Below are 24483 nucleotides of genomic sequence, written 5' to 3' on the forward strand. Positions count from 1 at the left end.
TCTGTTTTTTAAAAGCACACCATTCCACTTTTTCTGTGAAGCGGGGCCATTGAATTGTTTTCTAACCGTGGCTTTCAAGAACGCGGTGAAACGTATCCATGTCATTCTGAACTGTCCTTATTCTTCCACATCAATTGTCATCATCTCTAAATGATGTCTAGCAAAAATCAGCTCTGTGTACATTTTACATATTCACATACCTACTTCTGTTCTCAGTCGTATGCCATCAATCTGGCTTCCCATATACACTTCTATTTATCTCTCACACTAAGAGAGATTGCAGGCAGGACTCCACTGTTTTTACACAGAAGCATACAGTAAGAAAGCAAACAACAACTCAGTATTGTCCAATTTATGCTTTTTCTCTATTTCTTTCTTGACAGAAAACTTGAAATTCAAAATTTGAAACGTACCCAAGTAGTAGCAATGAGCTGCAGAGAACACTTAACAAAATCCACTCCAAATGTCAGGCCATTCTTCCTCTGCCTCTTCCCTCATTCGGTAGTGCTAGAGTTTTTTGTTCTTACTGTTCTCTATTTTACTGTACTAGTGATTTCACAGCCTAACACACACAAATACCTAATTGTAGGCCGGCTATTAAAACATCTAACATTAACTATTGCTTGCTTCCATAACTGCTAGCGCGCCAGATCTTTCATCTGAAGTTTCCACATCACCAATAACTAGATGAAATGTGTTTCAGTTGAACTGTTGGGCAGTTCATGTAGAGAATCACAGATCCACCAAAATCACAGGGGTTGGAAGGCACCTCTGGAGATCATGTAGACCAAACCCCGCACTATAAGCAGGCTCACTAACGTAGGTTGCACAGGAAAGCACCCAGGTGTGTTCGGAGTATCTTTGCACAGTGATGTCTAGGCCGTAACAGCATGTTTTGTCTCAGCACCACTTGCATTTCCCTCTCAGTATTATCTTAGCCCAGAGAATGCCTTCCTTTTTTCTGTCCTTCATCTGACAACTCCCCGTCACCTGGGCAGACTACGGTACAGACTGCTTGCTTCCTCCTACAGTGTGCACATACACAGTATGCACACCTTTAGGCATGCTGCTCTCCCCATGAGTGCTGGGGTAAAGTAGGAAAAGAAAGACCTTTCTTACAAAAACACACACACTACGGTTGACACTACTCCATCTCATGAAGAACAAAGGAAAACACACATAGCAACTTTTGACTCAGGAAAGGGCACAGAAGACAAGCAGTAATTATCCTTGATTAATTAGCCAACAGGGGCAGAAAAAAACTACTCCATGAAACAACAATATGTTACAGCTCCTCATTAGAAAGCATTCTTGACTTTGAATCCAAGTTTCAGGACAGTAGAAGGGCACATGTCGCTAGGGCTTCAGGACTTCCTCAGACACTACATAAGAAGTATCCATGCACAGGGGCACACAAGAAACTGAACATATTTGCACTGGAACAGGTTGCCCAACGAGGCTGTGGATGCCCCATCCCTGGAGGCACTCGAGGCCACACTGGATGTGGCTCTGGACAGCTTGGTCCGGTGGTTGGCGACCTGCACACAGCAGGGGGGCTGAAACTAGACGACCACTACGGTCCTGTTCAACCCAGGCCATTCTATGATTCTATGAAACACTAACAGGTGAAAGAATTCAAAAGGTTCCTACCAAAACTATGCCATACGACGTCAACTGATGTCATTATAAAATTCTCTGTCTTTTATGGTTGATGGTTTGGGTTCTCTGTTGTCTCTATGGTTTTAGGGGTTATAGGAGTGTTACAAGAAACGAGGAGCTGGACTACATGAACTTCCAGGCTTCTGCTGTGATGCCTCACAAATACAAGGCTGCAAAACTAGAGCTTTGGTGCACGCATGCACATGGCATGCACTTGTTTGGGTCACGTGATCAGAGGAACTGAAGCCACACAGGAAGCCCGTGTCTATTTGGAGAGCCAGGAAGCAAGTCAGTCAAGATTCCAGGCTCTGAATCAAATTTAAGCCTCTCTAGATGATAGCCTTTTCAGGGCAACTCAACTACACAAGAAGCAGTGGCAAAAGGCAACTATCTCAGTCTATATGAATCAAGCAACAAGATTGTTCATTGGCATGCACCTACTTTTAGCACACCTTATGATCTAGGATCAATCTAGCACTAATCAAGCAAAACTTACTTTCATGTTCTTCATGCACAGCTAAGTGCACACCATCCACACGGGACTGGATACCATTCCACGTGATAAACTCATTTTCTTCTGCACGCATCTGAGCTTTCAGCTTCATCACATCATCCACACATCTGTCAAAGAACAAAAATCAAAACCAGCAAGTATCACGTCATGAAAAACTGGCCAGGGAACACACAAGACAGCAATGAGAACTAAACACAAAATGGAAGAAGTAACACAAGGGTTAAAACTGACATACACGAAAGAAAGAAGGAATAGGAAAAAGACAAAAGACCGTGAGCAAGGTGTTCAGCTCCAGTGCAAAGCAATCAAGAAAAGCACTGAAACACCACATGACACTTTCAGACAAAAAACACAGGGCAGGAGCTGGCCTGGTGCAATTGAGAACCTCGTAGGGCCACAACATAGCTTTGTTGTGAAACCTTGATAAAGGCACTCTTCTTGACGGCACTCAGAACAGATTAGTAAGAAATGGGGAAGGCAAAGACAAGGTGCAAGAACCGAGAGAGAATAAATTAATATTGGAGTAAGGAGGGAAAGAACCTGAAGTATAAGGGGAAGAAAAGAAAACCGAACCTCTTGGGAATGTAAGCAATATCAAAGACGGACAGGAACCTTCAAAACACTCACCTCTGACAGTTCTCATCCTCAGTGTTTGTCAGCCCTGGGACAGCATTGCTCAGTTGTCTCCATACTGCACTCACATCCCCTGATGCCAAAGCCCTGATCATCACAGCCACTAAGCATCAAGGCAGTTCTACCAACACTCAAGACAGGCACATTTAGTGGAACAGACAAGGCAGATTTGGTGATCCATATCAATTCACAGACATCAGAAGGCATTACTGACATCATGGCTTTGTGGCCATGCTCCTTGTGATAAAGATCAGCAGCAAATGCATAAACCTCTGCTAGCTGGGCCTCTGGCTTCATCATTTCTGCCACAGTCTTCTCTGCATCACCCATTCTAATTGCTGCATTAGTTCTGGACACTGCTGCCAGCCCTAGCAGTTTGAAGAGGCAGCACATCAAAGAGGCAGCATGACAACAACGGCGGCAGACAGTTGGGCTCCCAGTCATGCAAGCACTTGTACTGCATTCAATAGTAAGAACCTAACCTAAAAAAAACAACCTCATTCCCTTATAGGTTTTCCAATCAGTTATTTGCCCAACTAGTCCTGCATTACTGTAAACAACCTGACTACACAAGGCCCTCTTTAAAGTAAGACTCATCTTTAAACCAGTTTACCTGTTGTCTGATTATTATCAGAGGACTGTCTCAACAACTTCTGCCAAGAAGAAGCCCCAAAACTCTCCATGTTTTCCATCGGTAGTTCATCACAACTTTTCCTTCCAGTATCTATGACTGGTCGGGGCAGTACCAGGCATTCTACAGTGTTCTCTACACCCTACAGTGCTTGCACTTGAACACAGCACCAATGGGAAAATAAACATCAAGCAGCACGGAGAACCAGGAAAGCACTTTGAAGGTAACCTCCTAGTTACTACACCTGCACCATCTCCCTCTTGTCATTTCAACCACCTGTAACCAGATCCCTATCAGCTTTCTTTTGATGTGTTATAAATTGATCTAATGGCTACTCTACAGCCAGAATTAAACACTGAAAGCTTCTGGGCAGCAGCCAGCCCAGTTCTCAGCACAGCTTTACCAACCACAGAAATCCAGTTGATGCCCGCCGTGCTTTTCTCTCTTCTGAAACACTGCATCGCTGCAAGAAGCAAGGATTAAAATCACAGAACCACAGAATTGGGGTTGCAGCGGACCCCCAGTGATCATTGAGTCCAAGCTCCCTGCAAAACAGGCTCCCTACAGCAGGCTGCGCAGGTGGGCGTCCAGGAGGGTCTGGAATATCTCCAGACAAGGAGAAGCCACAGCCTCCCTGGGCAGCCTGTTCCAGCGCTCCATCATCCTTGCTGTGAAGAAGATCCTTTGCATTTTGGTGCAGAACTTCCTGTGCTCCAGTTTGTGGCCATTTCCCCTTCTCCTGTCCCCACAGATCGATGACAAGAGGTTGGCCGTGTCCTTTGGACTCCCACACTTAACAAATACATAAGCATTAATCAGATCTTCTCTCAGTCATCTTTCCTCAAGGCTGAACAGACCCAGGTCCCCCAGCCTTTCCAATACTGAGGAGATGCTCCAAGCCCTTTATCATCTTCCTGGCCTTCTGTTGGACTCTCTCCAGGAGATCCTTGTCATTTCTGTACCATGAAGGGAGCCCAGAACTGGATACAGTACTGCAGGTGAGGCCTGACCAGGGCAAAGCAGAGTGGGAAAATCACCTCCCTTGCTCAGCTGGCCGTGCTCCTTTTAAAGCACCCAGGATCCCATTGGTCTTCTTGGCCAGCAGGGCACACTGCTGGCTCATGGCCGACCTGTTGTCCACCAACACCCCCAGGTCCTTCTCTGCAGAGCTCCTCTCCAGTGGGTCATGTCCCAGCCTGTACTGATATTTGCAGCCATTCCTTCCCAGGTGCAAGGCTCAACACTTGCTTTTGTTCCACCTCATCTGGTTTGTTTCTGCCCAGCTCCCCACCCTGAATGGCAGCACAGGCTTTTGGTGTGCCAACCAAGAGTGAGCACGTTTGTTCTGCCCTGTGCTGGGCTCTCTCTCTCCACCCTGCACATTTGCCTTATTTTGTGCCTGGCTCGATTCAGAACACCCCAAATCTTTATCTTTTGACTCTGCTCAGCAACTTTCTTAGTGGAAGGCAAACAGGTCTTCCACAAGAGGGCTGTAAGTTCAGTAAAGGCCAGTACTACATACAGAAAATACTCAAAGCTTCTACAGCACAAACACAATCTCCCCTTCACAACCAGACCCAGCACCAACCCCCAGGAGCACCGCCGCTCACAGCTCTCCAGCCGCCGATCACCACCACTGAGCTCAGCCAGTAAACCTGTTCTCAGCCCACCTCATCATCCACTCATCTATCCCACACTTTCTAAGCTTCTTTACCAGGATGTCACAGAAGACTGTAACAAAACATTGCTGAAGGCAAGGTAGACGACACCCACTGCAGTACCTGAAATGGTCCATTCCATCCCACTCGGGCTGAAGCTTTGACTCCTTCCAGGCGCATATTAGGACCAGCCTCCTACACGGGATGAGTGCACTGGAAATTCCAGAGGTGGAGTTTGAGCCAACAGCCCACATTCCTTAAGGAATAACAGAGCAGCAGACAACCCGAGTACACAGTTCTGGAGAAACTTACCCTTGGTTTCAAGAGCGGGCATCTCACCATTCCCAAGTACAGCAACCCAAACAGCACTTCGTGTGGTGATACTCCTAAGCCTTTTCTGTGAGTGGTTCGTGTTCTGACAAGGGCTACAGGCAAACACTTTGCCCATGGTAATTTGGTCTCTGAAACCAATTCTGACAAGTGCTTTTTCAGCATCTGATTGATTCATTCTACATTCCCTGAAGAAGGAGGGTGCCACGGAGTATGGAGCTCCCACTTTATTTCTGAAGTTCTCATCAGCTCCTGTAGGACCTGTGAAGTAAAGAGGCTTCCCTTATCTGAGTCCATATTCTGCACAATCCCACATCTAGAGATTTTGTCAGGATGTAGAGTCCTCAGTGCAGAAGAGACATGGACCTGTTGGATCACATCAGAGGATGGCCACAAAAAAAAAAAAAAAAAAAAAAAAAAAAAAAAAAAAAAAAAAAAAAAAAAAAAACACAGAACCAAGGGATCAAACAGCTCTCCTCCAAGGTCAGGCTGAGAGAGCTGGGGCTGTTCAGCACAGAGAAGTGAAGGCTCCAAGGCGACCTGGTAACAGCCTTTCCATACCTAAAGGGAGCTAAAGGAAAGAAGAAGGGAAAACTTAGTTTAGATGTAAGGAAAATGTCTTTTTACAGCAAGGGACAAAGGGAAATGGTTTTAAGTTGAGGGAGGGGAGGTTGAGGTTGGAAGTCCAGGCGAAGTTCTTTACTGTGAGAGCAGTGAGGTGCTGGAACAGCTGCCCAGAGAGGCTGTGATGCCCCGTCCACCCCTGGAGCTGTTCAAGGCCAGGTTGGATGGGGCCCTGGGCAGCCTGGGCTGCTGTGAAATGGGGAGGTTTGTGGCCCTGCGTTGGTGGGGGGCTGGAGACTTGTCAGCCTCGAGGTCCCTTCCAACCCAGGACATTCTGTGATTCTGGGCAGTGGAACAGGCTGCACAGAGAGGCGGTGGATGCCCTGTCCCTTCCAAGGTGAGGCAGGATCAGGCCCTGGGCAGCCCGATCGAGCTGTGGATGTCCCTGTTCCTTGTGGGGAGTCGCACTAGATCATCACAAACAGTCCCTTCCAACTCTAAGGAATCTATGGCATGATACCTGAAGCAGTGAGGCATGACGACACAAAGAACATCGATGGCCTGGTGAGCAATCAGGGCAGGCGGGGAAGCCTGCGTGCTCAACAGCACCAGGGAAACTCACAAGCAGTCCAACCAGGAAGATCCACGTCGGCCACAGAGCCTCTCTGTGCCGGCCCCAGCATTCAGCACACCAGAGGTATTGCTGCATCGCACTGCGGGGTGCCACGGCTGCAGGGCTTCTATGGAACGGGGGGCAAGGATGGAAGGAAGAGGGCTGGGGAGGTTGGGTGGCATCCAGACTGGGAAACTGACAGCATCCCCTGATGGCCGGGATGGAGATATCTGCGGTGATCCAGACACAGCGCTCCAGCAGAGGACGGCCCTTTGTTTCCTATCAATACAAAGCCACATCTGCCAGCACGACAGAAAGAGCCCTGAGAGCCTGGGGGGGTCGGCCACAAGGCGCTCGCAGAGCCGAGCCCTGACACCTGTTGCTGCCGACCAATTCCTAAGGGAGATCTGGGAGAGAACCAGGCCAACCAGGAACTGAATCCTTGTGCTCAGTATTCTCGAGCAGCGCAGAGCGGACGGCGCTGGGTGAGGATGAAGCAAACGACCGCTGGGGCCCGGGGGTTTCCTGCAGCTCAGCTCCCAGCCGCAACCACGCACCTTGCTCTATCGCCAGCCACGGAGCTCATGGGGCTGCAAGGACAAAGGGCAGGGAGCAGGGCGAGCCCTGGGGACCAACCCTCATTGCCTCTCCAAGGGAGCTGCCCATAGCCGGCCCAAAAACCACCTGCATACAAGCAACGCATGAACAAGGGGTTCCTGCCGTTCCAGCGTCCGCCCCACAGATTGCACAGCGCTGCAACCACTAACCAGAGGAGCCCCAGAAACCCTTCGACCTCATTGAGCCGCAAAACAGAAGGAGATCCAACGAGACGTGGAAAGGAATTGAAATGCATGCCCTCAAACAACACTCAGCACAGGTGGAATGAATGCGTGGCACAGGAGACGCAGGGGGGACACGGGCAGAGGACGCAGGGAGGACACGAGGACACAGAGGGAACGTGTCATAAAATGGGCTGCGGCAACGTGGGAGCAGACGGAGTGAGTTTGGAGGCCCAAGTTGGAGATCCCACAATGAGAATCACGAAAGAGGGAACAGAGACGTCACAAGAAGGTGTTGAGCTTAGAAAGAGTTGCAGAGGAACTCTGCAGAACACAGAACCTCTTTACAGAACAGTGCATCAGCTCCAGGCATTTCTGGAGTCGCAACGCTCAGTCACCCAACCAGCGTCACCTTGGGGCTGACTGAAACATTCCCAAAACAGATGAGAGCAAAAGAAAGGAACGTCCATCAGTCCCTCCGTTACCAGTTCAGAGAAAGGCAGAGAACCCCTTGACTGCCCTCAGAGAGCAAGTGGAAGGCATCAGAAGCAGAGGCAGAGCTGACAGAGCTACCGTAAACCAGCTTACAATCCCCACAGAAAGGCAGAGACCAAAACCCCAACAGCCATCAAGAAAGAATCGCTGACCTCTTCCCACGAACCAGAGCTCACCCAGCAATCCACAGGAGGCATCTCCAGGAAGAAACCCTGCCTGTGGGGCTGCCAGCCCTTCAATGAGGCGAGGGAGGGGTGGAGCCAGGCTCAGCCCCATCTGCCCCATGGCTACATTGCTTCCACCTGTGCAGGCAGGGCTGCACCCCTCACCAGGTGCTCCATCACTGCTTCAGGCTGTGATCTCAAAGTTCCCCTAAAAGCAGGAAGGAAAAAATGAAATAAAAAAAAAAAGTAATGACCGGCGGCCAATTGGGTCTGCCTGTCTGGCAAGGGGAGGTTTATCCATGGACGAGCTAGTACTTTGAGTAGAGTACTTTGCTTCCAGCCTGTCCTCCATGGCAATTGGTGACATTTGTAATAAATAGGGGAGCACAGATTTCAGTGCTGATACAGCGAGGTGCTGAGAAGCTGCACATGCAGCACAAGGGCTGAGATGAGCGGCATCAATGGAGCGAGTGCTGGCTGCCCAGCTGCCAGGCTCAGCTTACGGCTCCCCAGGGAGAAACGCACGTCATCTCCTCACACAGCAATTAAAGGCCGCTGTGACATCATTGGAGGGTTTGGTGTCCTCAGGGGGTGACCCTGGCACCTGCCTGTATGGCAGCGTGTGGCCTTTTGGCTCCAACAGCAATCCAAACCCCACAGAAACAGGGAGGGACCCAGAAAGCCCCTCAGTGACCTGGGAGCCACAAGAGCCCCACAGGTGGCACCGCAGAGACCCACAAATGACCCACAGCAGCCTGTGACCCACAAGTGACCCACAGGGACCCACAAGTGCCTCGCAAGGGACAAACAACTGAACCACAAGTGCCCCATAAGTCCCCCATAATTGACCCATCAGCGTCTCATAAGTGCCCCACAAGTGTCCTGTCACCAACAAGTGCCCCCCCAGTGCCCCACAAGTGACTCACAAGTGGCACAGCATGGACCCACAAGTGAGACACACGGCCCCAGAAGTGCCCCACAGCAGCCTGGGACCGTTAACTGGCAAAGGGACCAGGAATTGACCCATAAGTACCCCCACAAGTGGGGCAGCAGGGACCCACAAATGACTGATAGCAGCCTGGGCCCCAAAAGTGACACATCAGCGCCCCACAAGCGACGCATAAGTGACCCACAGGTCCCACATCTGCTCCCACGGCTGCCTTGCTTCCACCTGTGCTCACAGGGCTGCACCCTTCACAAGCTGCTCCAGCACTGCTTCACATGCACTCCCCATACAACTCTCCCACCACCCCATTTTGGGGGCACCGACCCCCACCCCGCTGTCACAGCCGTGCGCCGAGGGCACCATCACCCCACCGCGCACGGCCATCAGCTCCTCCCAGCACTCCACGCGCCCCACGGGCAGCCCCCAATGCGCGGAACTGCCGCCGCCTACCACCGAATCCCGGCATCGATGCGGCAGGAAAGTTCTTGCCGTGGTCTCTGCTGCCACCGCGTGGCCAACGCGCGGAACTGCCGCTGCCTGCCGCCGAGTCCCGCCCGCGGCAAAACACATGCGCCCAGAAATGCGGAAGTGCCGATCTAACCGCTCTGCGCAGCTCATCCGCCGCTCTCTATGGTGATTAGTCCTCCGGCTAACAGCGAATATACGCCCGTCACCTTCAAAACAGCAGCTGTCTCGAAAAACCACTACGGCTACGGGCAAGCAGCCGATTCCGGGCCGCCGGCTCAGCGATAGATTCTCCCCCGCTAGCCCGGGGTGCCCCTCGTCTATTTCCGCCGTTTGATGCCCGAGCCCACCCGGGAACGGAAACGGACCGGTTCGGCTCACAGCTGCCCCTCAGCGCCTCGTGGCATCCAACTCGCTCGCCTCCCGGTGAACCAGCAAACGTCCCCTTCCAACCCTAGCCCTGCACCGTCCCCCAGCCGTTTAAAAGCCCCCGCAGCAGCAGTGCAACGCTGCTCGGAGCGACTCGGAGCGGCTCGGAACTTCTCCGAGGGGCTCGGAGCTGCTCGGGGGGGCTCGGAGCTCATCGGAGCGGCTTGCAGCTCCTCGGAGGGGCTCGGAGCGGCTCGGTGGGGCTCGGAGCTGTTCGGAAGGACTCGGAGCGGCTCGGAGCGGCTCGGAAGGACTCGGAGCGAGCGGCTCGGAGCTGCTCGGAAAGACTCGGAGCGGCTCGGAACGGCACGAAAGCGGCTCAGAGCTGCACGGAAGCAGTTCGGAACGACTTGGAGGGGCTCGGAGCTGCTTGGAAGGACTCGGAGCCGCACGAAAGCAGCGCGGAGCTTCTCCGAGGTTCTCGGAACGACTCGCAGCGACTCGGAGGGACTCGGAGCGGCGCGAAAGCGGCTCAGAGCGGCTCGGAGCTTTTCCGAGGGGCTCGGAACGACTCGCAGCAGCTCAGAGCTACTCGGAAGGACTCGGAGCAGCTCGGAAGGACTCGGAGCCGCTCGGAGCGGCGCGAAAGCTGCTCGGAGCTTCTCCGAGAGGCTCGGAGCGGCTCGGAGGGGCTCGGAGCTGCTTGGAGCAATTCGCGGCGGCTCGGAGCTGCTCGGAAGGGCTCGGAGAGACTCGGAGTGGCTTGGAGTTGCTCGGAGGGGCTCGGAGCGACTCGCAGAGGCTCAGAGATTCTCGATCGCGTTACCGGTGTGCAGCAGCACCGATACGAGCATGTCTCGAGAAAGCAATACATCTGAGCAAATCCGGGCTCTGTAACGCGCTATATATACGCGCCGGTTTCTGCCACGCAAGGCGCATACGCCAGCCGCGGCACGGTAATACGCATGCGCCAGCTCAGCACCGAACAGCGTATGCGGCTTCTTGGCACAGCACTGCGCATGCATCGGTAATTGCGTGCAGCCCGCATGCGCCGACTTCATGCAGGCAGAACCCATGCGCCTTCCTGGACATCGCACTGCGCGTGCGTCAGTTTCCTCACCGCAGAGCGCATATGCAATTCTCCTCGCTGCAGCGCGCATGAGGCAAGTCCAGACAGGACGCTTTCGTGCAAAATTCACATCTGCTTTTCCATGCGTGTTGTTGGGCACGGATTGGTTACGCGGGGACATAAGAGACCGCGGAAAAAAGTTGGACGCAGTTCCACATACTGGCCACACGGGGGCAGCGCAGAGAACGGAAAACACTTCGCTGCAGTTCCGCATATCGGCCACACGAGGGCAGCCGAGACAGAGGAAAAAATTTCGTTGCAGTTCCGCATATCGGCCACAAGAGGGCAGCCCAGAGAGCGGAGAACACTTCGTCGCGCTGCACTGCGCATGTGCCAACTTGGTCACTGCACTGCGCGTGCGCCTCCCTTCATGCAGTACGGCGCATGCGCGGCTCTCGCAGTGGCACTGCGCATGCGCTCGTCCAGACGCACGCGCAGTCGATTCCAAGCGCACTGCGCACGCGCCATTCCCGGCGCTGCACTGCGCATGCGTTTTCAGCCGAGTTCGCACTGCGCATGCACCAGTTTCACCTCACTGCGCATGTGCCAACTTATTACGGCGCATGCGCCGCTCTCGCAGCGGCACTGCGCATGCACTCGTCCAGACGCACGCGCAGTCGATTCGCATCCTACTGCGCACGCGCCAATCCCTTTGCAGTTCCAAATATCGGCCACACGAGGGCAGCCCAGACAGCGGAAAAAATTTCGTTGCAGTTCCGCATATCGACCACACGAGGGCAGAGCAGAGACAGCGGAAAAAACTTCGTTGCAGTTCCCAACACTGGCCACACGAGGGCAGCCCAGAGAGCGGAGAACACTTCGTTGCTGTTCATCACATCGGCCACACGGGGGCAGTGCAGAGAGCAGAAAAAAACTTGGTTGCAGTTCCGCATATCGGCCACACGGCGGCAGCAGAGACCGCGGAGAACACTTCTTTGCAGTTCCACATATCGGCCACACAGGGGCAGTGCAGACACAGCGGAAAAAACTTCGTTGCAGTTCCGCATACTGGCCACACGGGGGCAGCGCAGAGAGCGGAGAACACTTCGTTGCAGTTCCGCTTATTGGCCACACGAGGGCAGCACGGACCTCGAAATGAAATTCCAATGCGTGAAAACACAGAAAAGAAATTGGGGGGAAGGGAGACGACGAAGAAAACGAGGAAAACTTGGACAAAGCCAGCAAACTTGCGCTCAGTGCTTATGAATATCTGTCTGTAAATAATAATAAATAATAAATAATCACTGGAAAATTGATGTTGTCATGCTTTTTATTCTATTTTTTTTTTTCATCCAGCATCATCAGAGGTGATGAAAAACCCGGTGTCAATCTGAAAGATGCGTGCAGCAAAGCCAAGCATTTGCTTTTGGCACCGAATCCCAAACCCCACAGAAACAGGGAGGCTGCAGCGAGCGTCCTTCCTGCAGCCACTGCCCTCCTCGAGTCAGAGATCGCTGACGTACTGCAGTCCCCCATTTCTGCTGTGGCACGACGCGGGATTGCTGAAGTCGCTGCAGATGGAGAGAAAACACAGATCATCTCCAGAAAGCACTCCCTGAACAACTTGCCGACGGGCCTGGGGCACCAGCCCCATTCTGGGGGCTCCAGGGGCACCATCACCCCACTGCGCACGGCCATCAACTCGTCCCAGGACTCCACGCGCCCCATGGGCAGCCACCAATGCGCGGAACTGCCGCCGCCTGCCGCCAAGTCCTGCCAGCCGCACAACTGCCTCATGCGCCCAGAAATGCGGAAGTGCCGATCTAACCGCTCTGCGCAGCTCATCCGCCGCTCTCTATGGTGATTAGTCCTCCGGCTAACAGCGAATATACGCCCGTCACCTTCAAAACAGCAGCTGTCTCGAAAAACCACTACGGCTATGGGCAAGCAGCCGATTCCGGACTGCCGGCTCAGCGATATATTCTCCCCCGCTAGTCCGGGGTGCCCCTCGTCTATTTCCGCCGTTTGATGCCCGAGCCCACCCGGGAACGGAAACGGACCGGTTCGGCTCACAGCTGCCCCTCAGCGCCTCGTGGCATCCAACTCGCTCGCCTCCCGGTGAACCAGCAAACGTCCCCTTCCAACCCTAGCCCTGCACCGTCCCCCAGCCGTTTAAAAGCCCCCGCAGCAGCAGTGCAACGCTGCTCGGAGCGACTCGGAGCGGCTCGGAACTTCTCCGAGGGGCTCGGAGCTGCTCGGGGGGGCTCGGAGCTCCTCGGAGCGGCTTGCAGCTCCTCGGAGGGGCTCGGAGCGGCTCGGTGGGGCTCGGAGCTGTTCGGAAGGACTCGGAGGGGTTCGGAGCGGCACGAAAGCGGCTCGGAGCGAGCGGCTCGGAGCTGCTCGGAAGGGCTCGGAGCTGCTTGGAAGGACTCGGAGCGGCTCGGCACGGCACGAAAGAGGTGCGGAGCTTCTCCGAGGGGCTCGCAGCGGCTCAGAGGGTCTCAGAGTGGCTCGGAGCGGCTTGCAGCTCCTCGGAGGGGCTCGGAACGACTCGGAAGGGCTCGGAGCGACTCGCTGCGGCTCAGAGCGGCTCGCAGCGGCTCGGAACTTCTCCTAGGGGCTTGAAGCTCCTCAGAGGGGCTCGGAATGACTTGGAGGAGCTCGAACCTGCTTGGAAGGACTCGGAGCGGCACAGAAGCGGCTCGGAGCTGCTCGGAAGGGCTCGGAGCTGCTTGGAGGGGCTCGGAGCTGCTTGGAAGGACTCGGAGCCGCACGAAAGCGGCGCGGAGCTTCTCCGAGGGGCTCGGAGTGGCTCGGTGGGGCTCGGAGCTCTTCGGAAGGGCTAAGAACGACTCGCAGCGGCTCAGAGCTGCTCGGAAGGACTCGGAGCGGCGCAAAAGCGGCTCGGAGCGGCACGAAAGCGGCTCGGAGCTGCTCGGTTAGGCTCAGAGCTCCTCGGAGGGGCTCGGAACGACTCGCAGCGGCTCGGAGCTGCCCGGAAGGACTCGGAGCAGCTCGCAGCAGCGCGAAAGCTGCTCGGAGCAGCTCGGAGCTCCTCGGAGGGGCTCGGAACGACTCGCAGCGGCTCGGAGCTGCCCGGAAGGACTCGGAGCAGCTCGCAGCAGCGCGAAAGCTGCTCGGAGCAGCTCGGAGCTCCTCGGAGGGGCTCGGAGCGGCTTGCAGCTCCTCGGAGGGGCTCGGAACCACACGGAAAGGCTCGGAGCTGCTCGGAAGGACTCGGAGTGGCTCGGAGCAGCGCGAAAGCTGCTCAGAGCGGCTCGGAGCTCCTCGGAGGGGCTCGCAGCGGCTCGGACGGGCTCGGAGCTGCTCGGAGGGGCTCGGAGCGGCTTGCAACTCCTCGGAGGGGCTCGTAACGACTCGGAAAGGCTCGGAGCAGCTCAGAAGTGCTCGGAGCGACTCGCAGCGGCTCACTGCGGCTCGGAGATTCTCGATCGCGTTACCGGTGTGCAGCAGCACCGACACGAGCATGTCTCGGGAAAGCAATACATTTGAGCAAATCCGGGCTCTGTAACGCGCTATATATACGCGCCGGTTTCTGCCACGCAAGGCGCATACACCAGCCGCGGCACGGTAATACGCATGCGCCAGCTCAGCACCGAACAGCGTATGCGGCTTCTTGGCACAGCACTGTGCATGCATCGGTTACTGCGTGTAGCCCGCATGCGCCGACTTCATGCAGGCAGAACCCATGCGCCTTCCTGGACATCGCACTGCGCGTGCGTCAGTTTCCTCACCGCAGAGCGCATATGCAATTCTCCTCACCGCAGCGCGCATGCAGAAAGTCCAGACAGGACTCTTTCGTGCAAAATTCACATCTGCTTTTACATGCTCGTTGTTGGGCACCGATTGGTTACACGGGGTCACCAGAGACCGCGGAAAAAAAGTTGGATGCAGTTCTGCATGTTGGCCACACGGGGGCAGCAAGAACTGCGAAAAAAACTTCTTTGCAGTTCCGCATATTGGCCACACGAGGGCAGCACAGAGAGCGGAAAACACTTCAGTGCAGTTCCGCATATTGGCCACACGAGGGCAGCACAGACAGCAAAAAAACCTTCGTTGCAGTTCCGCATATCGGCCACACGAGGGCAGCACAGACAGCAAAAAAAACCTTCGTTGCAGTTCCGCAAATCGGCCACACGAGGGCAGCACAGAGAGCGGAAAAAAATTCCCTGGGCTCCCAGGCGGTTCTGGAATATCTCCAGACAAGGAGAAGACACAGCCTCCCTGGGCAGCCTGTTCCAGAGCTGCGCCATCCTCACCGCGAAGAACTCCCTTCTCGTCCACGGGCGGAACTTCCCGTGCTCCACTTTACAGCTATTTCCCCTTGCTTGGGGCCGCGCAGGGCTCCTCTCCCTGTCCCGCACAGCTCTCCCGCACACCTCCGGCGGAGCTGCCCTCAGCACTCGCTCCCGTCGCTCTGCGGCTTCCGCCTCGCTGCTGCCCGGACAGCAACGTCTACCACTGAGGTCTTCCGCGCCTCCAACAGCCGGCCCCCAACGCCCGCTCCCCCACACGGCGGCTCAGCCAATCACAGCCGGCGGAGCAACCGCAGAACAAGGAACCCCCTGGGGAGGGAGCAGCGCTACCGCTGACCACTGAGAGACTGGGGGGGCGGGATAGCGCTGCCGCTGACGAATAAGAGGCAGGCGGGGGCGGGACAGCATTGCTGCTGACCAATGAGAGGCCAGGTCTGAATGAGCTCGTCCTGCCGCAGCGTAATGGTAACAGGGCTGCAGATGATCTGTGCAGGCAGCTTGGAGGTTGGGAGCCAGAACGGACGCGGCAGGAGGAGAGAGGTGTTAGGGAGCAGCCAAGGCATCACAGTGCATCAAAAAGCCCTGAAAGGCATCACAAAGCCACCCCCAGGAAGCAGGGGGTTATCACGAGCAGCATCCAGGATGCTAGAGATTATTTGCTACTGTACCAAACGGGAGCTGCAGCCATCCCGAAGCCAGACAAAACGGGAACAAACCTGGAGCTCTGCTTCATGCACCCCCCAGCCTCAGCGTTGCAAGCTGAGGTGCCTTGCTGTTTGTTGCATTCATCCCAGTCCCCGGGAATGAAGACTCCTCAGGCAGTCAAGGCGTTGAGTGAGCAAAGTGTGCTTTTATTATTAAAGGAAAAGACAGGAGGGCATGAGAGGTCCAGGTAAAGATGGGAATCGTCCTCTCTCAGGTGGAAAGCTCACGGAGAGAGTGGCTCAGAACTCTCAGTGCTGCTGCCCAGTGCTTGGGAATGGAGGCCTGAATCTAAGTCCTCCTCCAAGAGGCTCAGCTTCTCCTCGTTGGTGCTGACCTGCTCCTGCACAGAGGTGCTGCTGTCGGGGCACTCGGACTGTGCTTGGGCTGGGCTGCACTGCAGAGGCGCCGGGTCACAGTCCAGGCTGGTGCCTGTGGTGTCTGGCAGGCTCAGGTCAGCATCTTCAGCAGAGCGGGGAGAAATGAGGGCTTCAACTTGGATGAGCTCCCTCTCTCCATCACTGTTGTTATGTGCAAGGCTGTCACGTGATCCGCAGCCATTTGTGCTTCCCAAGAGCTCTCCATTGCTGGAAGCACACAGCCCAGCTTCGCTACTTGCTCTGGCACATCTGGGTTGACAAGAGCTCAAATCACCTATAAAAGAATGAACAGGGGTTGGTGTCCAACTCTCACAAGCTGAATTACAAAAGTGGTTCTTGATCAGGGGAGAACTGAAGGTGTCAGGTATGGGCTGGAACGCTAGAAGGAGATACAAGCCCACTGACAGCAAGAATTCTACGTTGCTGAAAAGCATGGTGTTGAAAGCAGGATTTGCACCCTTACCTGCCAGCACTACAATGTCTGTCTCTGAGGGCTCCCTGGGACGGTGCTGCGGTTGGTGTTCGGCCACGGAGGATGGTTTTCCCAGGCTGAAGCAGGAACAGCAACAGCCAGCTGGTGATTCCTTTATCTTGCTGGCTGGACTTGGTCTGGAGAGAGGAAACAGGGAATGGTGTGAGTTGTGCATGGAACTCCAAAAGCATCTCTGACTCTGACAGCTCATCAGCCCCATCTCACTGCCATGTCCAGTTTCTTGTGCCAACAGGTCTGACCAACAACTCTGCTTTGAGGAGAACCGGAATTGGATTCAGGCACGTGGCCCTGAAGTCGGAAAACCCCAATGTTTCCAGGTACAGGAAGTCCTCTTTACCTTTCAGATGGAAAGTCAATGATCGTATGGAATTTCCCCCGTACAGCTGTGGGGCCTTCTTCCACCTCTATGTCACTGCTCTCTGTCACAACGACAGGAGAGCTGCTGTGGCCTCGCCTCCGTGCCTGCGCCTCATCCAGGCTGAGCAGCTCTGTGGCAGCAGAAGACGCCCGCACAGACTGGGGCCCTGAGAGAGAACTGTGCCCTGGAAGGGAAAACCACAGGTGAGAGCCAGGATCAGAAAGCAGCAGCACAGCCATCGCAGGTCCAGGAGGTGCTGTGTTTCTCTCAGATTTGCTTATCCGAGCTGCTGCAAGAAGAGCAGCTCAAAACAACCATGTGCTCAGAGGTGTGTCTATGGCAAAGGATGCAGTCATAATTAGGAGCAGCTCACTGTGTGGAAACAGGCAAGCAAAAACCCTAGAAAAGGGGGGCAGAGAACTGAGAAAGCTTCGCTGTCACACTTTCACCAAGCTTCATCTGCTTGCAAAACATCATAATGACAGTGACAGTTTTCTCCTTGTCACGTTTGGGCTTGCACATTCTCAGCATCCAGCAACAGGGTGCCAGATTCTAACCTAAGCCCAGACATCTGCTGTCCCCTCGGCAGGAAAAGTGTATTTCAGAGGACTTGGAGAAGGCCTGCATTTGATCCAGGTGTCTGACCAAGATAAAGCTAATGGAAGAAGACACTCACCTGCTCCAGCTGCGATGTCAGGTCCAGATGTGGAGCAGAAGAGGACGTCTGTGTGGTCGATGATGAATTCCACCACAGCCGATTGCATCTGCAGTTCCGTGCAGGCAGCTCTCCCGCTGGCGCAGGCAGACTCGCTCTGCTGTGATCTGTAGAAAAGGCAGGTTTTAGAAGTCATTCAGCCAAGATCGCTTCCCGGGTCTGAATTACTGCAGCCCAAAGCTGTCAAACTGGGCTCCGGAGACTTCCGCAGTGGGCAATCAGTGATGCCACTGAAGAAGTTCTCCTGGCTGATCAAGGACACACCAGTCCCATCTAAACAAGAGAGCAGCAATGCTCAGCTAGAAATTCTGCCCGTGCGGTTGGAGAACAGTCCAGGCTCCTGCTCTGCTGTCAGCCACTCACTGCACATTTTATAGGAGAAGAGCACATGTGGTGCAGAAGAAGGGAGGACTGGTTTATTTTACTGGAGAACAGATGTAAGCGTTCTGTTGAGATGGAAAAAGAAGTTTACCTTAAGAGGTTTGGAGCCCACACAATGGCTAAGTTCTTAGCGTGCATGTTGGTGACAGAGCTGTTCGCAGACAGACAGGCCAAGTGTCTCATCAGATACGCCAGGGTCCTGGGAAACAAGAGCGGCAAATGTTCAGCACCAGCCAGCGTGCCGTGCTAGGACTCACAAAGCAAACCTCAATTCACACTAGTTGTTATTACTGCTACTGATGCTGATGATGAAGTAGATCCAACTTGACCAAGTGCCACGCTGCAGCACCCAGCACCAGAACAGCACAGCCACAGCCATCAGCTGCACCAAGCGTGCCCCCGTGCCCAGTAAATGACCCCACAAATTAACCCCATGCAGTGTTTCAGCATACCCAGGCATCCCGTTGCTCGAGTGAGACAAAGCCTGGAATCGCACCATTGCCCTCTGAAGTGCAGCAGGGCTGAGGGCAGCACTGACCTGTAGTGAGGAGCGGGCAGCTGCTGGATGACGTCCCGCATTCTGACCAGCCGCTCCTCCTCCGTAGTGGCACCAACAGCATCCTGGAAAAGGGCAGAAAGGGATTGAGACACAAATCAGGAGAGATACCTGCCGCAGGGTCGGGAACCATGGGCACAGCGCGCTGCTGGTCAGCACTGAGAAATATTTTAGGCCTCCCCAGAGGCATCTGGCAAACATAGCGGCACGCAGCTGGTGCCACCAAAGCCAAGGAGTCCAAGCACCAGGCCGGTTTACAGCCTGGTTGGGCAGCTCAGCTCCTCACAGGGGCATTCATCTCCAAGTACGCTTGGCTATTAATCCCCTTCCCGTTCCAGAAATAGGTGGGGAATAGCGGGAAAAAAAAAAAAAAAAAAAAAAAAAAAAAAAGCAATGCAGGAATTCCCGCAAGCATTGTGAATATGGAAATAACCACCTCTGGGGACCTGCAAAAGTGGCATCAGCACGATGCAGGATGTGGCAAAGACATGCGAGTAAACCTCATGGGGCTAACAGAAGAAGGGCCTCAGAGCTGGGGCACTGCTGCAGCCATCTCCCAAGAGGCCCAGCAAAGAGGGAAAGGAAAGGCGTTGCCTCGTGCTTACCGAGAACTTGTCGTACAGCTGGTCGGTCAGCAGGGGGGTCGGGAGCTCCCTGAAGTACATTTTGCAGAGGGAGCTCGCGCTGTGAACGTCGCGGACGGTTAGCTCAGGAACCTGCTCAGACTCAAATTCCTGGCTGCAGAGAAGGACACGAAAGTGGTTGAGAAAGAGGAAAGCAAGTCAAAAGCCACACCCAATGCAATCAAGAATCAGAAGGGCTTCCTGATGTACAGGAGAACACAAACACTCGGCCACCAGCACCACATCAGCCGTGCTGGATGGGATGTTCCCAAAGGAGACCTTTTCTCTGTGCTAAGGCATTGCCCGCAGGCCTCTGAACGCCCGCAACAGGGCATGTGCCCCTGCTGGCAGCTGTGTCTGTCAGTCGCAGCACTCTTACCGCAGTCTCTGGACGTTGGACGCCACGCCAGACAGGCGGTATATCCCCTGCACCACGCCATGCTGCTCGATGAACTCGGCGCAGCTCTGGAGGACCTGGGGGACTAAAGAACACGTGCCGGCGGTTACTGGAGCTCCTTAGTCAAGTCCTGCCTCAGGCTGCGCTCCCGTCACATCCCATCCACTAAGCCCAGCCAGGCTACTGCTTAGTTCTTCCTTGAAGGAGACAGCTGTCAAAGACACCTCTGCAGGAGCTGGTGAGGAAACTGGACAGAGATGTGTTCCTTGCATTCCAGAAATGCCAGGACCTAGGAATCAGCCTGGAGAAAGTAATTCCGGGGAAGCCGCAGACATTGCAAGTCCCATCACAGCTCCCACGGGAATGGAGGTGGAAAATCTCACGACCGCAAGGAGCTGGGAAACTGATGCAGGACACTCTCTTTGGCCAAAAGGCTTCCTTTCTTTTCAGGCTACCATGGGATTGGCTTACAGGCTTTGCTTTAAGCAAATACAAATGTGCTGGTCCCTTAGGAGCATTTCCCTTGCAGCCATCACCTACTCAGTTATCTTTCAGTCGTCAACTCCCATTCCCTGTTTCTCCACTGGTATCAACCTGCCCCTTGCTAGAAACCATCTCCCTTTCATCTTTAGGTTCCCAAACAGGGAAGCTCTCAGGAATGGGCTGTCCCTTACCATCACGACCAGAGTGGAGAAGATGCTCTCCCAGGTCACGCCCAAACACCCTCTCCTTCTCCACCTCCCGCTCTTTCCGTTGCTTTGGGCGGGCCTTCACCACGGAACGAAGGAAAGTGAGGAGCTTGCCGCGCTTCTTTGGCACTGCACAACAAAAGGAAGAAACCAGTTCATCTCAGGTTTGCCTCCGTTGGACGAGGCCGAGCACAACACATTCTGCAGAGCACGTCAAAACAGGAAGAACATGATGAGCAAGTGCGTACCAAAATGGATTTTCCCCAACCCTGGAAGAGTCCAAGGCCAGACTGGATGGGGCCCTGGGCAGCCTGGTCCAGTCCCACATTAAATGTGGAGCTTGGTTGGCAGCCCAGCTTGAGGCAGGGGGCGTGGAGCTTGATGATCCTTGAGCTCCCCTCCATCCCAAGCCATTCTACAAGGATTCTAGGATTTCCCCAACTCCAGTCATAAACACAGGAGGACTGGGCCAAATCTCTGCACGTTCTGATGGAGTTTAATGCACTCCTCTTGCTTAGCTTGCTCAACCTGGGCATTAAGGGCCCTCTTGAAAAGCCACGTTCTGATCAAGCGTGTCACTAGCACAACCAGACCTCTATCTGTCCACCAGGGATGCTGGCTGTTCTCAGCCTCCTACAGACTTGCCGGAGAACTGCCTTTGCCTTCCCTCATTCTCACTGCCTACAAAACACCAGCCATACGCCCCGTGCTATGCAGGAAGGATCATCAGCACAGAGGATAAAGTGGGAAGGATAAGGGAGGTATTAAACACGGAACACACCCAAAAAAAGACTCCATTTAGCTTCCCTGCACCATCAAATGTATCATCGTACCTGGCTTTGGCACTGAATTGATGAGAGACTCCGGGATTTTTCCGTTAATGAGCTCCACACACTCACCAGGGAAAAATCCAACCTGTAACAAGAGGAAGAAGAGACGTGCAATACTGAAGGCAGCGTTTCTCAGGCCTGAACTGTTCAAACATTACATTTTCCTCATCACGTGCCTGCCGGATGCTCCGTAAGACAATCCAACCAAAAAATGGCCTGCTTAAAATTAATAATTATTCCAAATTGGCAGGCAAATATCCATAAAACTGTGTATGGAGCGGGGAAAGGACAAGTATGCTATGCACCCCTAAATCTCAAGCGTGCCCGAAGGGAAAGACTTCATACAGAAGCTATATATTATGATAGATTGATGCAGCTAGATCTGAGTTAGCACAGCCTATGAACTTTCTGCTTGCTGACTGAGATGCAGCTGCCATCCCCAGCTCTGAGCTACCCAGCCTTCTGCAGCCAGCAGCAGCAGCAAGCGCGCAGAGGCTCTGTTACCCTGCCTCATCTCAGCTGACAGGCAGCGACTTCCTAAAAGACGCTGACTTCACCTTCTGCATGGGTGCAAGCACAAGTGCTCAGAGACACTGAAACACGTGTCCTAGCTGCTGCATTTCCAAAGGTGCGGTTCAGTGGCCGTGACCTGATGCACGCTGTGAGGGCTCTTCTTTCTAAGTTAACTGAGGAGGCAGTTTCCTACAAAGACCAACTTTCAGCTCTGGCCCAAGCCCACGGCAAGTCCTCTGACACCAGCACAAGGAAACCATTTTCCATGTGGAGCCATGCTATGCAGGCAGGGCAGCTCTAAGCTGAGATTCCTGCCTCGACCGAAGTTGCGCTCTCACGTCTGAAGCTTGTGCCTACCTGAAAGCCGTGCTTGCCTCTCCAGCGGGGGCTCAGCTCCTGAGGCGGCATCTCGATGACGCACACGAGGTCTCCCACCTGCAAGAGATTGCAACGTCAATCCCAGCTTCAGCATGGCTGGGAGGAAAGCGCAGCTCAAATGACTGCATTCTTCTGCACTGCCCAATATCGTCAAGCTTGAGAGCCATTGCACCAGTGCAGCTCTTCAGGCATTTGCAGTCGTACAACTGAACGTGGAGGTAGAAGAGTCACTAAAATACACAACATACAGAATTCAGCTGTTCAGTATGAAATGGTTCTCAAAAGCAGCAGGCTCTTTGCCAAAGGGAGAGCTCCAATTAAACCGCAAGCATAAGTCAGCGGAACAGATCCTGAACAGATCTGCACACTCCATACACTGCTCTGCCATTGCTCAGAGACCAGGCTACCACACTGGGCAGTAGCTCTTGGATCAGAAGATTCCAATGCCAAATAGAGTCATAGTTTAGAGATGGCTGAACTCCTCCCTGCATCCAACCCAGTGCAAGTCTAATCTGGAACCGCATCTTCTGGGCTTCACCTCACCAAACACTCTGAAGGTGTCAGAGAATATTCCTGATGCGTTCACTCCTTATACTCTTCTGTACACGACAACTAGGAACGCCCTTAACTGCTTACCTCCAAGGAGAGTTCATCCGGTGCCTGGGCAACGTATCTCTTGAGAACATGGGCAGCACCAACAGCTGGAATATTAAGAGATGACTCCTCGTGGACCAGCAGGGGCTTCCCGTTGTTCTCAGTCTGAAACAGAGAGCACAGGCTATGGTGAGGAGCTGAGGGCTGCAAGGAGGATCTCAGGGTGACGAGCACATCGGCAGAGAAGGCTGCAGGAAATGCACTCGGTCCTTATCATGAGCACTTAACAAGAAACTGCAAGTCTAATAACAGCTGTTTCTCTTCCCGGCGCGCAGCACTATCGCCAGGCAGTGCAAAGATGCATCTCTCTCTACCCAGACTAAGAGGACAAACTCCACAACCGAGACGGCTCCAGCAGTTTTATAATAAAACTTGCCATGCTTGCACTACTGCCTTCCCAAAGAGGAGCGTAAGAGTCTGCTCACTTCCTGTCACTCATTGCCTGGAGACCTCATCCGTGGACTGGACACAGCAGCTGGTCCACTGACCCAATCCTTGGCTCACTACAAGTGCCACCTTCCTTTAACTTGCTGAATAAGAGAACAGCACTTTGTCTGTGGGTGACAACATCCAGGCAGGATGGGGAAAATGCTTCCGCACGTTTACAATGCCGGATCTGATTCTGTTGGTACTATGACTTCCACGGCTATCTAGATGCCTGCAGCAAGGACATGAAGCTTTTAAGGCAGCTTTTCAGTGACACTGATAGAGCCGCAAGGATTCGCTCTCTCTTGAAAGAGCGAGCACATCTGCAGCTCACTCTGCTGGCTCACGTTAGGGAACAAAGACCAATCAGAGCTTCATACTCTACCTCCATCCGTGCCATGTCAGGATCACAGCTGATCTCGCTGCACGCGATGCCCATCACAGCAGGCACGACAAGCTGGAATGAAAAGAAACACGATCATATTTTCTCTGTTCACACACCACACTATTGAGAGACTTCTTCAGAACTACCCTCCGTTACCCACTGGCATAGGCAGGTGTTCTAGAAACAGCCACTTCGTTCAGTCAAATCAAACGAGACAGCCTACTGGGCAGCATTTGACCAAGCGGCTGTCCCTCTGCTAGCAGATGGGCACTGGCACAAAGCAGCAGATGCATTCGCCCAGGGCGCTCTGACAGCGCAGCAGCAGGGCAGTGAGAGGAATCATTGCTCCCAGCAGCCTCACCACCGGCACCTGCTGCAGCCCCGCACATCAAGGATTTCCTCTGCTTGCATCTCTGCTGTGCTCCCTACAGCTGCCGCGCACACTCACACAGCCCAGGCGTGCGTGCTTGTGACCTTGGGTCACACTGTGCAGCTCGGCACAAACTGGGCCTAGGACTCTTTGCCTAAGGGTTTGATTTCCTTCAGACCAGCTGGTCACAGCACCACACACAGCATCCTCCTGAGGGCGGAGCTGCAGGGGAAGGGAAAAAACCCACACGGGACCAGTGTCCCACCAAAGCTGGGTGAGGCTGTGTTACCAAACATGGTGCGACACAGTGCTGGTCAACCACGTGGGGGGACAAAGCGTGGCACGTACCTGGCAGGAGATCAGAACAAGGTAGACAATTCCTTGAACTCGCAGCTGTTTCTTGTCACTTTGCTCTGGTCTTCCACGAGCGAAAGCTGCACCAAGGGAGCGGGTAGAGGAGAGAGAAG

The 24483-nt window shown here is 54.1% G+C and overlaps 1 protein-coding gene and 1 long non-coding RNA gene across 4 annotated transcripts in view; both read right to left on the reverse strand.

Moving 5' to 3' along the window:
• Nucleotides 1–24483, reverse strand: part of LOC128077826 (rho GTPase-activating protein 32-like) — a 96256-nt gene that overhangs the window by 69368 nt on the left and 2405 nt on the right. The window contains exons 3-7 of the mRNA XM_052677384.1: nucleotides 24365–24450; nucleotides 23647–23718; nucleotides 22818–22940; nucleotides 22161–22238; nucleotides 21294–21375 (exon numbers count right to left, since the gene is read on the reverse strand). Of these exons, the coding sequence (XP_052533344.1) occupies nucleotides 21294–21375; nucleotides 22161–22238; nucleotides 22818–22940; nucleotides 23647–23718; nucleotides 24365–24450 (441 nt within the window). The remainder of the gene's footprint in view (nucleotides 1–21293; nucleotides 21376–22160; nucleotides 22239–22817; nucleotides 22941–23646; nucleotides 23719–24364; nucleotides 24451–24483) is intronic.
• LOC128077738 (uncharacterized) lies at nucleotides 3805–13112 on the reverse strand. Of its 3 annotated transcripts, none has more exons than XR_008205158.1 (4): nucleotides 12932–13112; nucleotides 8053–9660; nucleotides 5408–5686; nucleotides 5058–5308 (listed from the first exon to the last, which is right to left on the reverse strand). It is a non-coding gene; the product is annotated as an uncharacterized LOC128077738 (long non-coding RNA). The 3 variants fall into 3 exon arrangements; XR_008205159.1 differs by lacking the exon at nucleotides 12932–13112 and adding an exon at nucleotides 9802–9974; XR_008205157.1 differs by lacking the exons at nucleotides 8053–9660; nucleotides 12932–13112 and adding an exon at nucleotides 3805–3900 and having other exon boundaries at nucleotides 5219–5308; nucleotides 5408–6500.

This window comes from Tympanuchus pallidicinctus, unplaced genomic scaffold (assembly GCF_026119805.1).
Source record: "Tympanuchus pallidicinctus isolate F22 unplaced genomic scaffold, pur_lepc_1.0 scaffold16, whole genome shotgun sequence".
Classification (NCBI taxonomy): Eukaryota; Metazoa; Chordata; class Aves; order Galliformes; family Phasianidae; genus Tympanuchus; species Tympanuchus pallidicinctus.